The sequence below is a fragment of the Vanellus vanellus genome (assembly GCF_965231255.1).
Source record: "Vanellus vanellus genome assembly, chromosome: 9".
Classification (NCBI taxonomy): Eukaryota; Metazoa; Chordata; class Aves; order Charadriiformes; family Charadriidae; genus Vanellus; species Vanellus vanellus.
Genome location: NC_138914.1, coordinates 11,658,858 through 11,676,335, shown reverse-complemented (window position 1 = coordinate 11,676,335; position 17,478 = coordinate 11,658,858). Strand labels below are relative to the sequence as shown.

The window sequence follows — 17,478 nt, the reverse complement described above, 5'->3', positions numbered from 1 at the left end:
TGGTGCACCCTGCTGCTGGGTGCACCCTACAGCAGTGGGGGGACGCCCATTGTCCCTTGATATGCCTCGGTGCCTAGAGTCCCCTGGTGTCTGCTGCTTCTCGGTGTGCTCTGCTACTGGCTGTGCCCTGTCGCCCGGTGTCCTCCGGTGCAGTCCCACCACCATAGTGCCTGGTGTCCCCTGCTGTGCCCCGGTACTAGCTCGGCGGGACTGCAAGTCTCGGTGCTCTAGTACCTGGTGTCTCCTTGTGCCAGTGCGCCAGGACTGCAAGTCCCCATGCCATATCGCTTGCTGTCCCCCGGTGCAGGCTGGTGCTCCAGTGCCCGGTGCCCCCTGCTGTGCCCTAATGCCCCAAGTGCCCCGTCCCCTCACGGTGTGCCTTATCCCCTAGTGCCCCTAGTGTCCCGTATCCCCCGGTGACGCCCCGTTCCCCGGTATCCCCTGGTGCCCCGCGACGCGCCCTCTTGCCCCTCTGCCCCCGCCTCGTCCCGGTACCGGTGCCGGTGCGGCAGGACTGCAAGTCCCGTCAAGCCGCGGGCGGGCGGCGCGTCCAATGGGGATCGGGGGGCGGTGCGGCCGGTCGCTGCCTCCGCCGCCGCCCGGTGCCGCGGCGCAGAGAGCCCCGGAGCGGCCGCGCGGCGCCGGCCCCGCAGCCCGGCTCTGAGCCGCCCGCCCGGCCCGGCCCGCCCCGCCGCGCCCCGCCGCCCTCAATGAGGTTCTTCCGACTCACCTTCAAGTGCTTCGTGGATTGCTTCTGAGCCCCCCCCTCTCCCCACGGCCACGGAGCCGCCCCCGACCCGCCCCCGCTTCCCGGACCCCCGCGACATGCCCCCCGTCCCCGCCGACACGGCCGCCCCGCAGCCGCCCGCCGCCCCGCGACACGACGCCGCCGCTGCCCCCGCGGGCTCCGGTAAGCGGGGAGTACTGGAGAAGGACGAGGTTGGGAATGGGGGGGGAGGGCACGGGGGGGGGGGCGTCCACGGCCACGCGCGACCGTGGCGCGCCCCCTCCCGCCGCCGCGGGGTGAGTCACTGCTCTGCATTGTGACGTCACGCGCCGGCCTGACATCTGACGTCACGCCTCCACGCGCGGAGAGGGGCGCGGAGTGGGGGGGAGGCGCGAGGGGGCCTTCTCTACCCCCCCCCCCGCGCCCCCACGGACGCGCGTGATAGCAACGTGGGCCCCCTCCCCGTCTCAGCAGAGGGTCGTGGGGAGGCGGAGGGTGCGGAGCCCCCCCCGGCGGGTGAGGAGCGGGCAGTGACAGCGCCGCTGGTGGGACCCCCCGGCCCCCCGAAAGTGGCCGCCCCCGAGCGGGAGACATGGACCCGGCAGATGGATTTCATCATGTCCTGCGTGGGTTTCGCCGTGGGGCTGGGCAACGTCTGGCGCTTCCCCTACCTATGCTACAAGAACGGCGGAGGTGAGCCTCGTGCCCACCCCACAGAATGGGGGAGTGCCCCACGGCCGGGGGGTAGGCACCCCACGGTGCATGGGAACACCCTGCTTTCCACTCCATAGTGTGTGTGGGGGGGGTCACTCCACGGTGGGCCAGCCCACCCTGCATCTCCCCGGGGCAAGGGGCCGTCTTTGGGGATCGTGGGCCACCCCACGGGTGACCAGTGTCACACACCGGGGTGGGGGTCCGTGGGGAGTCCCCGTCACCTGCCCACCCTGACCTACATCGGTGGCGCAGCGAGGGGAGGGCGCGGAGGCGCCTTCGCCATTCGCTGCGCCCGGGCGGGCGGTGCAGGGAGGGAAGGGGGGGCCCGGGGGGGCCCGGGGGGGGCGGCGGCGGCTGAGCTGGCCCCGTGCCCCCCCCCCCCCCCCCGGCCCCAGGCGTCTTCCTCATCCCCTACCTGCTCATCGTCTTCGTGGGCGGCATCCCTGTCTTCTTCCTGGAGGTGGCCCTGGGGCAGTTTATGAAGCAGGGGGGCATCGCCGCCTGGAACATCGCCCCCCTCTTCAAGGGTAACACCGTACCCTGCCCGCGCCCTGCCCGTGGCCCCTGGCCCCTTGCACCCTGCCCATGTCCCCTGGCACCCTGTGCCAGGCTGGCAGCACCCTACTTGGGGCACGGGCTGCCTGCAGCCTGCTGGGGCTGGCGGCACCCTGCCCTTGCCCTGCCTGCTCCCGTGCACCTTGCCCGCCTCCCACTCCTGCCCTGTGCCCTGGCCAAGGGTGGCAGCTGCCTGCACCCGTGCCCCGTGGCACCCTGCGCTGCCCTGCCCAGCCCCACCTGCCCCCGTGGCTCCCTGGCTGCGTGCTGCCGGCATCCTTGCCTGCTGCTGGCTTCCCCGGGGACTGCCGGCTCCCCTCTGTCCTGTGCCATACTGTCCCCACCCCATCCTGCCTGGGGCTGCCAGCTCCCAACGTCCCCTGGGGCTGACAGTTCCCCCTGTCCCATCCCCACCAGCTCCTCATTGTCCTCCCCGGGGCAGCCAGCTCCCTGCATCCCCATCAGCCTCCCCCTGTCCTACCCTGGGCTGCCTGCTCCCTGCATCCCCACCGGCACTCCATCCCTGCCGGCACATCCCATCCCACCCCAGGCTGCCGGCTCTCCCACCCCGCCGGGCTGCCGGGTGCCCATGGGTGCCTGTGGACTCTGATCTCCCCATGCCGCAGGTCTGGGCCTGGCCTCCATGGTGATCGTCTTCTTCTGCAACTCCTATTACATCATGATCCTGGTGTGGGGGCTCTTCTACCTGGTGCACTCGCTGACGGACACCCTGCCCTGGGCCACCTGTGGCCACTCCTGGAACACTGAGCAGTGCACCGAGCTCTTCCACCTCGAGCTCTGCCTCAATGGCACCACCAATGTCAGCGCCAGCACTGGGCCCTTCAACCTCAGCTGCGCCGACATGGCCAACAAGCGCTCGCCTGTCATTGAGTTTTGGGAGTGAGTGTGGGGACCAGGAGGGTTTCACCCAGGGCTGCGGGGGGGTCGCGCTGGTGCTCAGCACGGCCCTGCTCTGCAGGAACAAGGTGCTGCGGCTCTCGGGGGACCTCAGCGAGCCGGGGGAGATGAACTGGCAGATGATCCTCTGCTTGGTCACCACCTGGGTCGTCGTCTACTTCTGCATCTGGAAGGGCGTCAAGTCGACCGGGAAGGTGACGCTGCGGGGAGGGGTGGGGGGACACACACAGACGCGTCAGGGACACCAGCATGCAGGGACAGGACTGTGACACACAGCACTGCCGGCTCCTGCCCTCTGTCACACATCTGTCTGGGAGGTGCTACCATCTGCTGGGGACATCCCCAAGCCCTGGTCCCACTGGGATGCCTGTGGCACATGACAGAGCCCCAGCCTGGGGTGTCTCACTGGCATCCACTCCTCTGCAGATTGTCTACTTCACGGCACTCTTTCCGTACGTGGTCCTCATCCTGCTGCTGGTCCATGGGGTGACGCTGCCAGGGGCGCTGGGTGGCATCGTCTACTACCTGAAACCCGACTGGTCCAAACTGGCCGAGGCGCAGGTGAGGGTGGCGGGGAGGGCAGGATGGGGGTGAGTGCTGGGCACCTCCCTGGCACCCTCCCCGCCCCCCAACACCCTCCCTCGCGCCCCAGGTCTGGATCGACGCTGGCACCCAGATCTTCTTCTCCTACGCCATTGGACTGGGTGCCCTGACTGCGCTGGGCAGCTACAACCGCTTCCACAATAACTGCTACAGGTAGGGCTGTGCCAGCTGCAGGGCGTCTCCCTGACATGTCCTCCAGCGTCCCCTCAGTGTCTCCTCAGTGTCCCCTGGCACCCCCTGACCCGCTCTGCCCACAGGGATGCCTACATCCTGGCCGTGATCAACAGCTCCACCAGCTTCTTCGCCGGCTTCGTCGTCTTCTCCGTGCTGGGCTTCATGGCCTCTGAGCAAGGCGTGGACATCTCCAAGGTGGCCGAGTCTGGTGAGTGCTGGGCAGCAAGGTGCCTGCTGGCCCCGTGTCCCCTGTGTCCCTGCCTGGGGTGGCACCACTGACCCCACTCTCCCGCAGGCCCTGGGCTGGCTTTCATCGCCTACCCCAAAGCTGTGACGCTGATGCCCTTGTCCCCGCTCTGGGCCACGCTCTTCTTCTTCATGCTCCTTGTGCTGGGGCTGGACAGCCAGGTGCAGCAGCAGGCAGGGGGATGGGGTCGGAGAGGGGACAGGATGGGGTGGCACGTCCCCACTGAGCCCTGCTCTCTGCTGCAGTTTGTCGGCGTGGAGGGTTTCATCACGGGCATCCTGGACCTGTTCCCTCAGCCGGGGGCTGGCTCGCTGCGCCGCGAGCTCACCGCTGCAATCTGCTGTGTCGTCTGCTGCCTCATTGACCTCTCCATGGTCACGCAGGTGGGGGACGCAGCAGGGACACTGGGCCAGGCCACCCATACCTGCCCCTGGGATGTCACCTCCCACGGGGCCCCAGTGTAGGGTGGGAGCTCCCTGGGGCTGCTGCACCCCCGGCAGTGGGGGGTGCCTGTGGCATGGGGGTGCCTGTAGCTGTGGAAGTCCCCATGCCATGGGGGACGCCTGTCACCGTGGGAGTGCTGTGGGAGCACAGGGTGCCCATGGCATGCAGGGTGTCCATGCCAGGTGGGGCACCGGTGCTGGCAAGGCTGTGCCCGTGGTGGCGTGGAGGCGCCTGTGCCAGCATGGGGCAGCCGGCACAGCCCCGCTGATGCGTGGTGCCGTCCTGGCAGGGCGGCATGTACGTATTCCAGCTCTTTGACAACTACTCGGCCAGCGGGATCACGCTGCTGTGGCAGGCTTTCTGGGAGTGCGTGGTCATTGCCTGGGTCTACGGTGAGGCCAGGGGACACCGTGGGGGGTGGACACACACAAAAGGGGGCATGGGTGCCCCGTGGGGCCTGCTGATGCCCCTGTCCCCGCAGGCGCTGACCGCTTCATGGACGACGTGGCCCGCATGATCGGTTACCGGCCCCTGCCCTTCATGAAGTGGTGCTGGGCCGTGGTGACGCCACTGGTCTGCGTGGTGAGTGGGGACACGCGTGTGCATGCGTGTGCTCACTGCCCCGGGCCACGAGCACCGGGCTCCCCCCCGCGGCTGCTTCGGGCACAGCAGCCACGGGGTGACACGCGTGGCGGGTCGGGGGCTGCCAGCCGCCTGCCCCCCGCGGGACCTCACTCCCCCTCTCTCCGCCCAGGGTATCTTCGTGTTCCACGTGGTGAACTACAAGCCGCTGACCTACAACAAGACGTACGTGTACCCGTGGTGGGGGGATGCCATCGGCTGGGTCCTGGCACTCTCCTCCATGCTCTGCATCCCCTGCACCGTCATCTACAAGCTCCTGCGCTGCAAAGGTTCCTTGCGCGAGGTGAGGGTGGCGCGGCGGTGGCCCTCCTGCCTCTGTTCCCAATCCATCTCAGCTGTCACTGTCCCTGTCCCCGTCCCCTTCTCAGTCCTGTCCCCATTCCATCCCATCCAAGTCCCAGCGCTGTCCACATTGCCATCTCAGTCCCATCCCCAGCCATACCTGGTTCCTGTCCCCATCCCTGTCTCGCTCCCAACCTCACCTGAATCCCATCCTTGCTCACATCGCCGTCTCAGACTCACCCCCATCTGAATCCTGTCCCTGTCCCCATCCCTATCACTCTTACTCTCAGCCAAATCCTATCCCTGTCCCCATCACTGTCTCAATCCCATTCCCATCTCATCCCTGTCCCCGTGAAGTCCCTGTCCCTTTCTCAATCCCATTTCAGTCCCTTCACCATCCTAGTCTCATGCCCATCCCCTTCCAAGTCCCATTCCTGTCCCTGCTGCTCTTACTTCCATCCAAATCCTGTCCCTGTCCCCATCACTGCCTCACTCCCAAATTCACCCAAATCCCATCCTTGCTGACATTGCTGTCTTAATCCCATCACTGCCTCAGTCCCATCCCCATCTCATCCCTGTCCCTGTGCTATCCCTCTCCCTTTCTCAATCCCATTTCAATCCCTTCCCTGTCCCAGTCTCACCTCCATCCCCATCCAAATCCCACCCCTGTCCCCACCTCGGTCCCATCCCTGTGCACTGGAGCGATGCACTGTGCCGGGTCCAGGCAGCCTCCGGTGCTGCCATCCCTGGGTGCTGACACAGTGTCCCCACAGCGTTGGCAGCTTCTGACCACTCCAATCTGGGGCCACCACCACCTGGAGTACCTGACGCCTGAGGCAGAAGCCAAGCTACTGGCCCCAGAGCCCCCCAAGGAGAAGGCGACGCTCTTCGAGACTGTGATCTGAGCGTGGGGAGGGTCGCGCTGCTCCCGCCCGCCATAGCAATAATGCCAGCACCGCCTCCCACCCACGCTGCCCCGCACCCCCCACGCTGCCTCGGCCCTGCCGCAGGGGGGGGTGCCTGACTGCAAGGCGGGGGCCGTTGGGGGCCGTGGGGCCGGGGCAGCCACAGGGAGCGGGAGGGGTCCCCGGTGCGGGGGGAGCGTGGCAGCCTGGGGGGCCGGCAGGGAGGCTGCGGGCGGGGGGAGCGAGCAGGATAGCCCTTCCCTGGCCCCCCGCGGCCCCCTGCGGGCCCCCACTCACTAACTGCTTCCTGTAGCGTTTGTCTGGTGTAACCCCCACCGCCCCGACATCTGGCAATAAACTGGGAGACCCTGGCAGCCCCGGCACAGCAGGCAGGGCAGGGGGGTACCAGCGGTGGGCAGCTGGGGGGTGAGATGTGGGGTGGCACCTGCCTGTGGGGGACAGGGCTCAGGGATGCTGGTTTCTCTCTTGGGGTCGCTCAGAGGGGACAGGCTGCCAGAGCAGCAGGGTCTCTATCCTCCTTCACAGTGGGGTGCGGGTGCCCCTGGGTCACCCTACGCAGCCGGGGTCGGTCACGCTTCCTGGCTCTACACTGAACCCAAGGGACAGATTTCAGCCCAGAGGCTTAGGGAGTCCTGGCTGTCCCCAGCCCAGAGCAGGGGTTGTGGGGGCTGGGTTAGGATCCAGCCATACCCCCCCAGGAGCTGCTCATGTGGATTTTGGGGCTCTCCACTCCCTGTGCTGTGCCAGAGAGACAGCCCCAGGCTGGGGAGGGCTGCAAGGACAAGGGGATGAGGCACCCCTGGGCTCAGGCATGCAGCCAGGAGAAGCCAGAGGCTCGACCTGCCCCAGACCCTCGAGCTGCCTCAGCCCAGCCACAGTGGGGTGCCAACCAGGGGGTGCACGTGCCCTGTGCCCCGTACTGGCCGCTCCTGGGGAGGCCAGCTCCAGTCCGTGCCATGGAGACCCACATGGTGCCCTGAGAAAGCCCCCAGCATGCTGAGCTCAGGGTGGCTGCCAGCCGTCCCTGTGCCCTGGCTGAGCATCTGTGTCCCACTATGCCCAGCGCTGGCACCCATCACCCTCCAGCAGCACTGTGGCCACCCCAGGTGGTTCCTGGCCATCCTGCCCTTGAAGGGACAAGGGGGGAGAAGTGCCACCACCTGCCCTGGCCATCCTCAGGCACAGGACTGGGGCAATGATGCCACGTCAGGGGGGCCGTGCCCTGCACCCAGGAGCACCGGGGTGCCGGAGTGGCTTGTCTTGAGGCGCTGGCTCGCCCCACCACGATACCCTCTCACTATGCCGGGGTGAGCCGGCAGTTCCTGCCCCACCGGCAACACACACTGTAATTAGCGTGGGTAGGGCAGAAGCATCAGTGATAATTGGCCGTGACTCGTTAGCACTGGAGCGCCGCATGCCCAGGTGCGGCAGGACTTTCCGGCAGGGCTGGTCTGCGGGGCAAGTTGGCATCCTAGTGCGCCGGCTGCCACGCAACCGTGCGGGGCCTGGCTGGCTCCCTGACACTGGAGCGGGGCCGGGGCTGGGCGCGGGGGCGAGCGCTGTCATCACCTTTGCTTCGTGCCGCAGCACGCCCCGGCCCCGCCACCCCTTCATAAAAGGCACGGCTGCGGGCTGGCGTCAGGGCGCTGCCAGCACAGACGGTGAGAGCGCAGGGAATGGGCAGAGGAGAGGCAGAGGACAGGGGATAAGGGGGTGCCAGGGGTCTCCTTTTCTGGCCAGGCTTTCCTCACGGGTTTCCCATAGCACCGAGTGACCGCACACGAGGGGACTTGACGGGCGCCCTGCCCTCGCAGGGGTGGGTGGCCGCAGCACCATGAACCGGATCACGGTGTACGAGCGTGCCAACTTCGAGGGGCTGAGCCGGGAGTTTACCTGCGACGTGCCCGACCTGCACGAGCTGGATTTTGGAAACTGCATCGCCTCCCTGAAGGTGGTGGGGCAGCCTTGGATTGCCTACACAGACCCCAAGTACGAGGGGGAGCCGCACGCCTTTGAGGAGGGTGAATACCCTTCCGTGGGGCGGCCCAACAGCTTCTCAGCACTGCGCCTCGTGCACCATGACCTGGGGGACCCCCAGATCACCCTCTACGAACGCCCCAACTTCCAAGGTGCCTGCAAGGTGGTGACAGAGGAGACCAACTTGGCGTATGGGTACTTCAATGACCGGGTGGCCTCCCACGTGGTGCAGCGGGGAGTCTGGCTGCTCTACCAGCACCCTGGCCGGGGTGGTTGGCACTGCCTGGCATGGCCCGGCGAGCGTCTCGCCGACTACAAACCTGAGCTGAACTTCCAGGCTCGGCTGTCCCACCTGCGACCGCTGCAGCCTGGGCGGCCCCTGGTCTCAGCACGTCTCCTCTGGGAGCAGAAGCGGGTGGAGGCAGAGCGGGAGGTGCTGGTGGATGAGATCGAGGGGGTGAATGAGACGGAGTCGGAGCAGGCGCTGGCGGCCAGCAGCAGCCGGGAGTATGGCACCACGCTCTGGCAGAGCTTCCACTTCAGCAACGCCACCAGCCTCAAAGCTGGGCTCTCCTTCACGCTGACAGTGGAAGCCTCCAACATCTTCACAGTGCAGAAAGGGCGCAGTGAATCCAGCACCCGCCGGGAACGTGTGGAGGTGCAGCTGCCGGCTAAGATCCCCCCGCGCACAGCGCTCAGCATCCAGGTCTTGCGGAAGGAGGTGACACTCTCCGTCCCGGTCCTGCTCACCATCACCCAGAATGAAGCTGTTCGTACAGAGATGGGCGAGTACCACAGTGTGTCGGGTACCAACATCAGTGCCCGCTATAGCTTGAAGCCTCTGCCGGCTGCAGGAAGGGAGCAGGCAGCCACTGAGGGGACAGAGCCAGTGCCTGGCACTGGGACAGAGCTATAGCTGGGCACCGTCTCTGTCCCCTCAGGGGTGTGTGACCCCTGGGGACACCTGTGCTGCCTGCCTGGTCCACCCGTGGAGGAGCCAGCATCAGGCAGCTCTGGCTGGCAGGACCTGACGGTTCCTCCTCCTGCCAGGTGTTGCCAATAAACCCCCTTCCCCAGTCTCTCAGGTCTGCTGCTGCTGGGGCTGGGGGGGGGAGCGGGTGGAGGGGGAGGCACAGGACTTGGGGGGGTCTCTGGGCTGGGGGAGCCAGGGAGGCACAAGGCTTGGGGGGCTAATGGGATGGTGAAGCCAGGGGGGGGGGGACACTGAGTTGCTGGGGGGACACTGGGCTGGGGGAGCCAGGGGACACCAGGCTGCAGGAGCTGGAGGGACACAGGAGTAGGGGAGCAGGGGACTGGGACAGGGACTGGGGCAGGGGACACCGGGCTGGGCTGGTCTTCCAGCACACACACCAGACTGTGGCACCGGGAGGGATACTGGGCTGGAGTGGGATACTGGGCTAGGGAGGCCAAGGGACACCAGGCTGGGCTGGTCCCACACACACCGGGCTGGAGAAAACGGGGGGGGCACCGGGCGGAGGGCGACAGCGGGCTAGGGGAGCCGGGGGGACAGCGGGTCGGCCTGGCCCCGCACACACCAGGCTGGGGCAGCCACTGCGACCCCTCTCTGCCCGGGACGGGCCTTTGGGCACCGCGACCCCCCACGGGCCCATCGCAAGAACCGTCCTCGGGGGAGGCGGGGACAGGGGAGGGGCGAGACTGCCGCCGGGGCTGCAGGAGCCACCGGGCTCACGGCGGGACACGGGTGCCGGTGAGAGAGGGATACGGCGGCCGGGGGAGGACAAAGGGCCGCGGGGCTGGGGGCGCGCGGAGGGGCGGGGCCGGGGAGGGCGGGGCCTGTTACGTACAGTGGTCCCGCCCCCGGATCCGTCTCCGGCCACGCCCCCCACGTGGCCGCCCCCGCCGCCGGTCTCTTTAAATGATGCAACCGACTGCACGCTTGACCCCGCCTCCTTCGAGCCTATTCGCGGAGCCGGCGCCGAGCTTCCCCATCCCATTGGTCGAGGCGGGCCTTTCTCGCCGCCGATTGGCTTCTCTCGCGCCGGTCACACGCCCTCCCCGCTCCGAATGGCTGGGCGTGGCCCCGCCCCCCGGCCGGGCGGTGGCGGCGGCGGCGGCGGCGGCAGCATGGCGGCAGCGGCGGCGGGGGCCATGGCGGCGGAGGAGGCGGAGGAGGCACTGGGACTCTTCACTGGCATCGGCCTCAGCGAGGCCAAAGCACGGGAGACGCTGCGCAACGGGGCGCTCAGCGCGCTGCTCCGCCGGGCCGTGCTGCAGGTGCGCCCGCCGGCGGCCCCCAACCCGCGGTCCCGGTCCCGGTCCCGGTCCCGGTCCCTGGTGCGGCAGTCACCCCTCCGGGACCCCGCCCCCTCCCCCGGACCCCTCCTCCGGCCCCGCCTCCTCCTGGCCCCGCTGAGCGGTCTCGGCCCTTGGCACTCCCCCCATTCTCCCTCCCCTCCCCACCACGGGCTCAGCCCCGGGCCGGTCCTGATGCTTCCCCGGGGCGGCGGCAGGCTCGGAGCGCGCTGGGTCCAGCCCTGGACAAAGCCACCGGGACGCTGCTGTACAACACGGCCGCCCGCCTCAGGGACCCGAAGCACCTCGGCTTCCTCGTCGGCTACATCGCCCGCAGGGAGATCCTCACCGACCTGCAGCTCACCGGTACCGTGCGGCCCCGGGACACCCCCCCCCAAGCCCCGGCGGGGAGGGGAGACCCCTGCTCCTCACCCCTGCTCTGTCCCCAGCCGCCCTGGAGTACGTGAGGAGCCATCCCCTGGAGCCCCTGGACGTGGTGGACTTTGAGCGGGCCTGCGGCGTGGGGGTGTGCATCACCCCCGAGCAGATCGAGGAGGCGGTGAGTGGGGCGGGGGGGGACGGGCTGGGCTGGTATCACACTCCCCACCTGCCTCGCTCACCCCCCATGTCCCTGTCCCACTCCCCAGGTGGAGGCAGTGATCAGCAAGCACCGAGCAGATCTGCTGGCAGAGCGCTACCACTTCAACATGGGGCTGCTGATGGGTGAGTGTGGGGCGCTGGGGCAGCCCCTGCCTGGCACTCCTACTCCCCTGGATCCTGAGAGCCAGCCCTTTGCCATGGGCTGCCTCGGACCCAGCTGCTGCATGGCTGTGCCGCAGCCCACCCAACACAGGGGAGACATCCTGCCACGTCCCATGCGCGGGTCCTAGGCAGTCGCCTGTGGTGCTCGGTGCGAGGCACAGCCCTGGGGCAAGGGCTGCCTCCACCTGCTGGCTGTGGTGTCCTGCATCACCGGCCCTGGCTAAAACCCCCTGGGCTGGGCCATGCCCCTTGCCCACGGGGTGCCCTGTCTGCAGGGGAGGCACGGAGCCGGCTACAGTGGGCGGATGGGAAGACCATCAAGAACGAGGTGGACCTGCAGGTGGGTGCAAGGGTGGCAGGTCAGGCACTGCGTGGTGTCCCCTGTTGGTGCCGTGCCCAGGATGGGACATGCTGGCCTGTCCTGTGGGAGGGCCCAGTGCTGGGGACAGCCTGCCCCAGGCAGGTGCAGGCAGGGTGAGGGGGGTGACAGCTGGACAGGGCCACCTCCAGGCCTTGGGGCACCAGGAGGCTTTTCTACTCCTGTCTGTGTCTGTCTGTCCCAGGTGCTGCATTTGCTGGGGCCAAAGACAGAAGCTGACCTGGAAAAGAAACCAAAGGTGATGCGGAGGGGGGAGGCTGGGAATTGGGATGGTATTCGCCTGCTGAATGTCTGGGCAGGAACCCAAATAGCTGCTCTGGGCCCACCCACTGCCATGGGCATGGGTATGAGGGAGCGCTGGGGGCAGCAGGCTGGGCCAGGAGGGGAAGGTGCGGGCCGGGGCCAGGTACTCAGGGTGCTGTGCTGGTCCCTGCAGGCTGCGAAGGCCCGGCCAGCCCCGGCAGAGAAGCAGAAGGTGGCTGTGGTGGAGAATGGTAAGAGACTGTCCTCCTGTGGACAGCTTCCCCAGCCCTTCGGTTCCTGGCTGGGACCTGCCTCCAAGCTGCACCCTGGGAGCTGCCATCAGTCCCCTGCTCAGCCCCATGTCTCCCTGCAGGTGAGGTGGGCACAGAGACGCGGTCGCTGCTGGAGCAGCTGCGGGGAGAAGCCCTCAAGTTCCACAAGCCGGGTGAGTGTGAGGAGCCGCTGCCATGTGTGACGCCTGGCCCCAGCCCTCTGTGCTGCAGGGGACTGGCACGGCTCCACATCATTTCCCAGCGGCTGCTGGGCTTGGCTTAGTCTGCTCAGTGCCCTGAGCATCCTCTGTCTACAGGAGAGAACTACAAGACGGAGGGCTACGTGGTAACACCCAACACCATGGCTCTGCTGAAGCAGCACCTGGCAATCACGGGTGGGCAGGTGAGGCATCATCCCCCAGCCCAGCGGTTGCCTGCAAGGGTGGCACTGCTGTGCCAGGCTCCAGCTGGGTGAGTGTGGTGGCTGGAGGGACACGCAGCTGACGGGGGGCATGGCCTGAGGTGGCACCCTCCTGGCATGAGGAGCCCTGTGGTTTTGTCAGGGGCTCATGTCAGTGCCCCTGCTGTCAGGGACTAGGGACATTCTCCTGCCAAAGGACAGAGGTGTCCCCTTTTCCCCCTGCAGGTGCGGACACGTTTCCCTCCTGAGCCCAATGGGATCCTGCACATCGGCCACGCCAAAGCCATCAACTTCAACTTTGGCTATGCCAAGGTAAGAAGCACCAAGCCCCGCTGTCAGCTCCCATTGGCCCCTGCCTTCACCTGCTGCTTAGCCGGTGGCCTGGCCCTGTGGTCCCTCAGGGAGCAGCTGCTCACTGTCCCCCCATCCCCAGGCAAATGGTGGCGTGTGCTTCCTGCGCTACGACGACACCAACCCCGAGAAGGAGGAGGAGAAGTACTTCACAGCCATCCGGGAGATGGTGGAGTGGCTGGGTAAGGCTTGGGCTGGGGAGGGCAGGATCAGGCCAGGTGCTGCCGGGAACACCCCTGCATGCAGGTCCTGATGCTGGGCCCTGGGGCTGCCTCCAACCTGCTCTGTTTCCCCTGTCCCCACAGGCTACCAGCCCTATGCAGTGACCCACGCATCAGATTACTTTGACCAGCTCTACACCTGGGCCCTGGAGCTCATCCGCAGGTGAGCTTGCCAGGGCGGTATGAATGCACCAGGGCAGTGCGGATGTCGTGTGTCACATCTGGGGCTCCCCATTGCCCAAGGGATGGGCTGCTTGCATCTTGGTGTTTCCCCTCCGTAGGGGCCAAGCATACGTCTGCCATCAGAAGGTCGATGAGATCAAGGGCCACAACCCACCGCCCTCGCCGTGGCGGGACCGGCCAGTGGAGGAGTCGCTCCTGCTCTTCGAGGTACTCCTGGCCGGGGGCAGGTGCTGCGTGCCTTTGGGGTCCGGGTCCATGTCACAGCTGACAGCATCCCCCCACTCCACAGGACATGCGAAAGGGCAAGTTTGGGGAGGGGGAGGCCACGCTGCGGATGAAGCTGGTGATGGAGGATGGGAAGATGGACCCCGTCGCCTACCGGGTCAAGTTCACTCCACATCACCGCACCGGGGACAAGTGGTAGGGATGGCTTGCAGCGTCCTGGCATGCGTGGCGGGGGTGGGCCTGCATCCCCTGGGAGTGGGGAGGTCTCGGGAGGGGAGCAGCACTGGGCTCTGCCCCACGGGTGACTGTGTCTGCCTTGCAGGTGCATCTACCCCACGTATGACTACACACACTGCCTCTGCGACTCCATCGAGCACATCACGCACTCCCTCTGCACCAAAGAATTCCAGGCCAGGTGAGCGCTGGGCACGGCACAGCCCAGGGCTGAGCTGGACCTGGCAGGGCGGCTCTGTGGGGGAGCAGCTGGCCATGTCTCAGGGGCTGCCAAAGTGCTGGGAGACAGTTTGTCTGTGGGACAGTGTGTATGTGGGGTGCTGGGTGGGCATGAGGCTGAGCTGAGCTGTGCCTGTGTCTCCCTTGCAGACGCTCCTCCTACTTCTGGCTGTGCAACGCGCTGGATGTCTACTGCCCCGTGCAGTGGGAGTATGGGCGCCTGAACCTGCTCTACACTGTCGTCTCCAAGAGGAAGATCATCCGGCTGGTGGAGACGGGTGCTGTGAGGTAGGAGCGAGGCCAGCAGCCAGGGTGGGTCCTGCCCGGGGCACACCTGGCTGTCACACTGGTGTTTTCTCAGGGACTGGGATGACCCACGGCTCTTCACGCTGACAGCCCTGCGCCGGCGAGGCTTCCCCCCCGAGGCCATCAACAACTTCTGTGCCCGGGTAGGTGCTGGGGACAGGATGGGATGGGTCAGGTGGGTGCATCCCCCACCCAGCCTAGTGACAGCAGGCTGTGCTGCAGGTTGGTGTGACGGTGGCCCAGGCGACGATGGAGCCACATCTGCTGGAGGCATGTGCGCGGGAGGTGCTGAACGAGCAGGCCCCCCGCGCCATGGCTGTCCTGGAGCCCCTTAAGGTCACCATCACCAACTTCCCTGCCCCAAAGGTGAGACTGCCATGGGCTGGGGTGGGAGTGGGGTTCCCCAAGGTCAGCATTCACCCCCTCCTTCTCCCCAGGCACTCGAGGTCCTTGTGCCCAACTTTCCCGCCGATGAGAGCCGTGGTTTTCACAAAGTGCCCTTCCAGCCCACTGTCTACATCGAGGAGACGGACTTCAGGGAGGTGAGCCGGACCCACCGGGCCATATTGCCCTCGCTCCTGGGAGCTGGGGCTCAGGCAGCGGGAGCCTGACAGTGCTGGGAGAGGTGCTGGCACTGCACGGGGCACAGGCGGGTGTCAGGCGCCCAACCGCAAGTCTCAAACATGCCAACAGCTCTGATGGGCACCAGGGAACTGCCTGCTGCCCTCAGCCTAGCTGGGACATGTCCAACCCATGGTGCCCACACCTGGCCTGTGTGTTGGGCAACGTCCTGCAGCAACGTGGGAGTTCAGACAGCCCTGGGTGCGCTGATGCCTGGGACAGCATGAGTGGGTGGGGGTACACAGTTCTGGGGACCTGCTGCTCATGCTGGGACCCCTCGTGCAGCCGTGAACTCTCCCACAGGAGGTGGACAAGGGCTACAAGCGCCTGGCCCCCGGGCAGCCAGTGGGGCTGCGCCACGCTGGCTATGTCATTGCAGTCCAGAATGTCATCAAGGTGGGTGGCTCTGAGCACTGGTGACACAAGGTTGGGCTGTGGGATGTCAGGACGTGGCCGTGCGCCACCAGGGAATGGCAGCAATGGTTGTCTCAGGGCGAGTGCTGTGGGCATAGCGTGGGTGGCTGCCAAGTGTGTGGCAGCTCCCTGCCAGCCCTGTGTGTGGTGGGGAGCAGGGTTGCCCCCAGCTGGGGGGGTGGTGGTTAGACCCCAGGGCTACCCTGCAGGACAGGGCTGCTGCCCGACTGCTGCCTAACAGCTGGTCTCATCTCTTGCCCAGGACGCCAGTGGGTGTGTGATCGAGCTGGAGGTGACCTGCACCAAGTCAGACGTGGCAGAGAAGCCCAAAGCCTTCATCCACTGGGTGTCGGAGCCGCTGGCGTGTGAAGTGCGGCTCTATGAGCGGCTGTGAGTACCCTGGAGGCATGGGTGCAAGGTCAGCAACACTGGAGCAGCAGTGTGACCGTCCACCAGCAGGCTCTGCTGGGGTCTGCCCGGCTCCTTGGCAGGGAAGATGCTGCTGTGGGGTCCTGTGAGCAGCTGCCCTGCAGCTGCCCCGGGGCACCATGTCCCCTTGCCTGGTGGCTTTGGAATGAGACTCTTGTCTTGTGGCAGGTTTTTGCACAAAAATCCTGGGGACCCCTCAGAGGTGCCCGGCGGGTTTCTCAGCGACCTCAATCCTGTGAGTAGCAGCAGGAGACGGGGTTATGGGCCTGGGTAGAGCTGGGGATCTCCTGCACCTGAGCTAGAGCTACCCACTTCCATGTGATGCCTACCCTTCCCTGCGCGGCATCCTGCCGTGTCCCGGCGGGGAGAGGGGCTGGGGGGAGCAAGGCTGTAGAAGGGGCAGAGGGGCCAGGGGGGCCATCTGAGCTGCCTCTCCCTGCCAGGACTCGCTGCGTGTGGTCCGCAATGCCCTGGTTGACACCTCCGTCCTCTCCGCTCGGCCCTTCGACAAGTTCCAGTTTGAGCGACTGGGCTACTTCTCTGTGGACCCCGACAGTGAGGAGGGGAAGGTGAGCCCAGGGGAGGGGGGTGTGGGGCTCCCCCTTCCTGCTGTGGGTCCATGGGGCTCAGCGCTGACCCTCTGCCTCTCCCCAGATGGTGTTCAACCGGACGGTGACGCTGAAGGAGGACCCTGGCAAGTCCTGAGTGAGGGACCTGCTGCTGCTGCCCCACCGTGGTGCTGCTTCTCCGGGGGTCTCTGCGCACCCCCAGCGCTGCCGTGCCTTGGCGCAGCCCCCCCCCCCCCCCCCCCGGAGCGCCCCACAGCATCGTCTCAATAAACAGAGCATCCCAGCCTCGTCCCCTGTGCTGTCACTGCCTCCTGCCGGGATTGGAGGGGGGGGGAAGGGTCTCCCCAGCCCCCGGGGGTTCGAGGTCTGCTCCTGCCCCCCACCCCGTGCAGGGCTGGTGCTGCCCCAGCGGGAGCTGCAGCTCTCCCCCCCACTCGGGACCGCCAGACCGGGCTGGGGTTGGGGGTGCCGGGGGGAAGGGGGGGATGGAGGAGGGCCCCCAGAGTGCAGGCAGGGTGCAGGCAGGCGGAAGGTGTGCGCACTGTGTACAAACACCACCCGAACGCCGTCTCCCGTTAAGGTGGACTCGAGTGGGGTGGCCCCTGTTCGACCCCGGGATGGGGGTCAGGGGTGTGCCCCCGCGGGACCGGCGTGGCCCGCACCCAACGCTGAGCTGCAGGACCCGGGGCCCGATCCTGCCGTGGGTGGGTGGAGGCTCTGCCCGGCCCCACGGGCCACCTTAAGCAGCAGCGGGGACGGGGAGGCCGCGCCGAGCACATGGGCACGTTAAAGCAGCCCTGGCTCGACCGCACGGAGCGGGCGACCCTTCGCCCCGCGGTCCCGCCGGCGGGAGGGGCAGGGCGCGGCCGCCGCCGGTACGGGCCATGGAGGCCCCAGCACCCTTCCCGGGGAGCCCCTACATTGGGGTCTTGCCCACCCATGGGGCGGCGCAGAGGCTTGCCCCGGCTGCTGCGTGGGGGTGGCGGGCCGGGCCGCCCGCGCCTGGCGCGGAGCGACGGGGCGGCTGGTGTGGTACCCCCTCGGCTGGCGGCGCCCTACGGCCACGCGTGCCCGTGACGTCCCGAGCCTCACGGCCGCCACCGAGGGCTGTCCCCACTGCCAGGGGTGCCCTCGTCCCCCGCCCAC

The 17,478-nt window shown here is 67.4% G+C and overlaps 3 protein-coding genes across 4 annotated transcripts; all 3 read left to right on the top strand.

Moving 5' to 3' along the window:
* Positions 1-642: 642 nt before the first annotated feature.
* SLC6A8 (solute carrier family 6 member 8) lies at positions 643-6,601 on the top strand. Of its 2 annotated transcripts, none has more exons than XM_082487756.1 (14): positions 643-910; positions 1,202-1,420; positions 1,837-1,968; positions 2,623-2,896; positions 2,976-3,108; positions 3,341-3,475; positions 3,567-3,670; positions 3,775-3,899; positions 3,987-4,099; positions 4,184-4,321; positions 4,672-4,774; positions 4,864-4,964; positions 5,137-5,307; positions 6,080-6,601. In XM_082487756.1, the coding sequence occupies exons 1-14, from the start codon at positions 826-828 to the stop codon at positions 6,209-6,211; spliced, it is 1,965 nt and encodes a 654-aa protein (XP_082343882.1). In that variant the 5' UTR covers positions 643-825; the 3' UTR covers positions 6,212-6,601. The 2 variants fall into 2 exon arrangements, with proteins under 2 accessions (XP_082343882.1, XP_082343881.1); XM_082487755.1 differs by having other exon boundaries at positions 1,199-1,420.
* A 148-nt stretch (positions 6,602-6,749) lies between these two features.
* Positions 6,750-9,280, top strand: LOC309675449 (epidermal differentiation-specific protein-like). Its single transcript, XM_082487768.1, has one exon. It carries the CDS (start codon positions 8,067-8,069, stop codon positions 9,123-9,125), a length of 1,059 nt encoding a protein of 352 aa, XP_082343894.1. The 5' UTR covers positions 6,750-8,066; the 3' UTR covers positions 9,126-9,280.
* Positions 9,281-10,303: 1,023 nt separating this feature from the next.
* Positions 10,304-16,614, top strand: QARS1 (glutaminyl-tRNA synthetase 1). The gene is made up of 24 exons (XM_082487597.1): positions 10,304-10,465; positions 10,702-10,849; positions 10,933-11,042; positions 11,131-11,206; positions 11,521-11,585; positions 11,809-11,862; positions 12,061-12,118; positions 12,241-12,312; positions 12,457-12,542; positions 12,786-12,872; positions 12,994-13,093; positions 13,217-13,295; positions 13,414-13,522; positions 13,605-13,735; positions 13,863-13,955; positions 14,144-14,281; positions 14,355-14,442; positions 14,522-14,665; positions 14,737-14,841; positions 15,224-15,316; positions 15,597-15,724; positions 15,932-15,998; positions 16,207-16,332; positions 16,418-16,614. The coding sequence occupies exons 1-24, from the start codon at positions 10,316-10,318 to the stop codon at positions 16,466-16,468; spliced, it is 2,358 nt and encodes a 785-aa protein (XP_082343723.1). The 5' UTR covers positions 10,304-10,315; the 3' UTR covers positions 16,469-16,614.
* Positions 16,615-17,478: the final 864 nt, after the last annotated feature.

Coding starts and splice junctions, on each gene's coding strand:
- SLC6A8 (XM_082487755.1), top strand. CDS start 826: ATGCCCCCCGTCCCCGCCGACACGGCCGCCCCGCAGCCGCCCGCCGCC. Junction 3,109..3,340: donor GCGTCAAGTCGACCGGGAAG/GTGACGCTGCGG, acceptor ACTCCTCTGCAG/ATTGTCTACTTCACGGCACT. Junction 4,322..4,671: donor ACCTCTCCATGGTCACGCAG/GTGGGGGACGCA, acceptor CCGTCCTGGCAG/GGCGGCATGTACGTATTCCA.
- QARS1 (XM_082487597.1), top strand. CDS start 10,316: ATGGCGGCAGCGGCGGCGGGGGCCATGGCGGCGGAGGAGGCGGAGGAG. Junction 10,466..10,701: donor TCCGCCGGGCCGTGCTGCAG/GTGCGCCCGCCG, acceptor GGGCGGCGGCAG/GCTCGGAGCGCGCTGGGTCC. Junction 13,523..13,604: donor AGTCGCTCCTGCTCTTCGAG/GTACTCCTGGCC, acceptor CCCACTCCACAG/GACATGCGAAAGGGCAAGTT.
- LOC309675449 (XM_082487768.1), top strand. CDS start 8,067: ATGAACCGGATCACGGTGTACGAGCGTGCCAACTTCGAGGGGCTGAGC.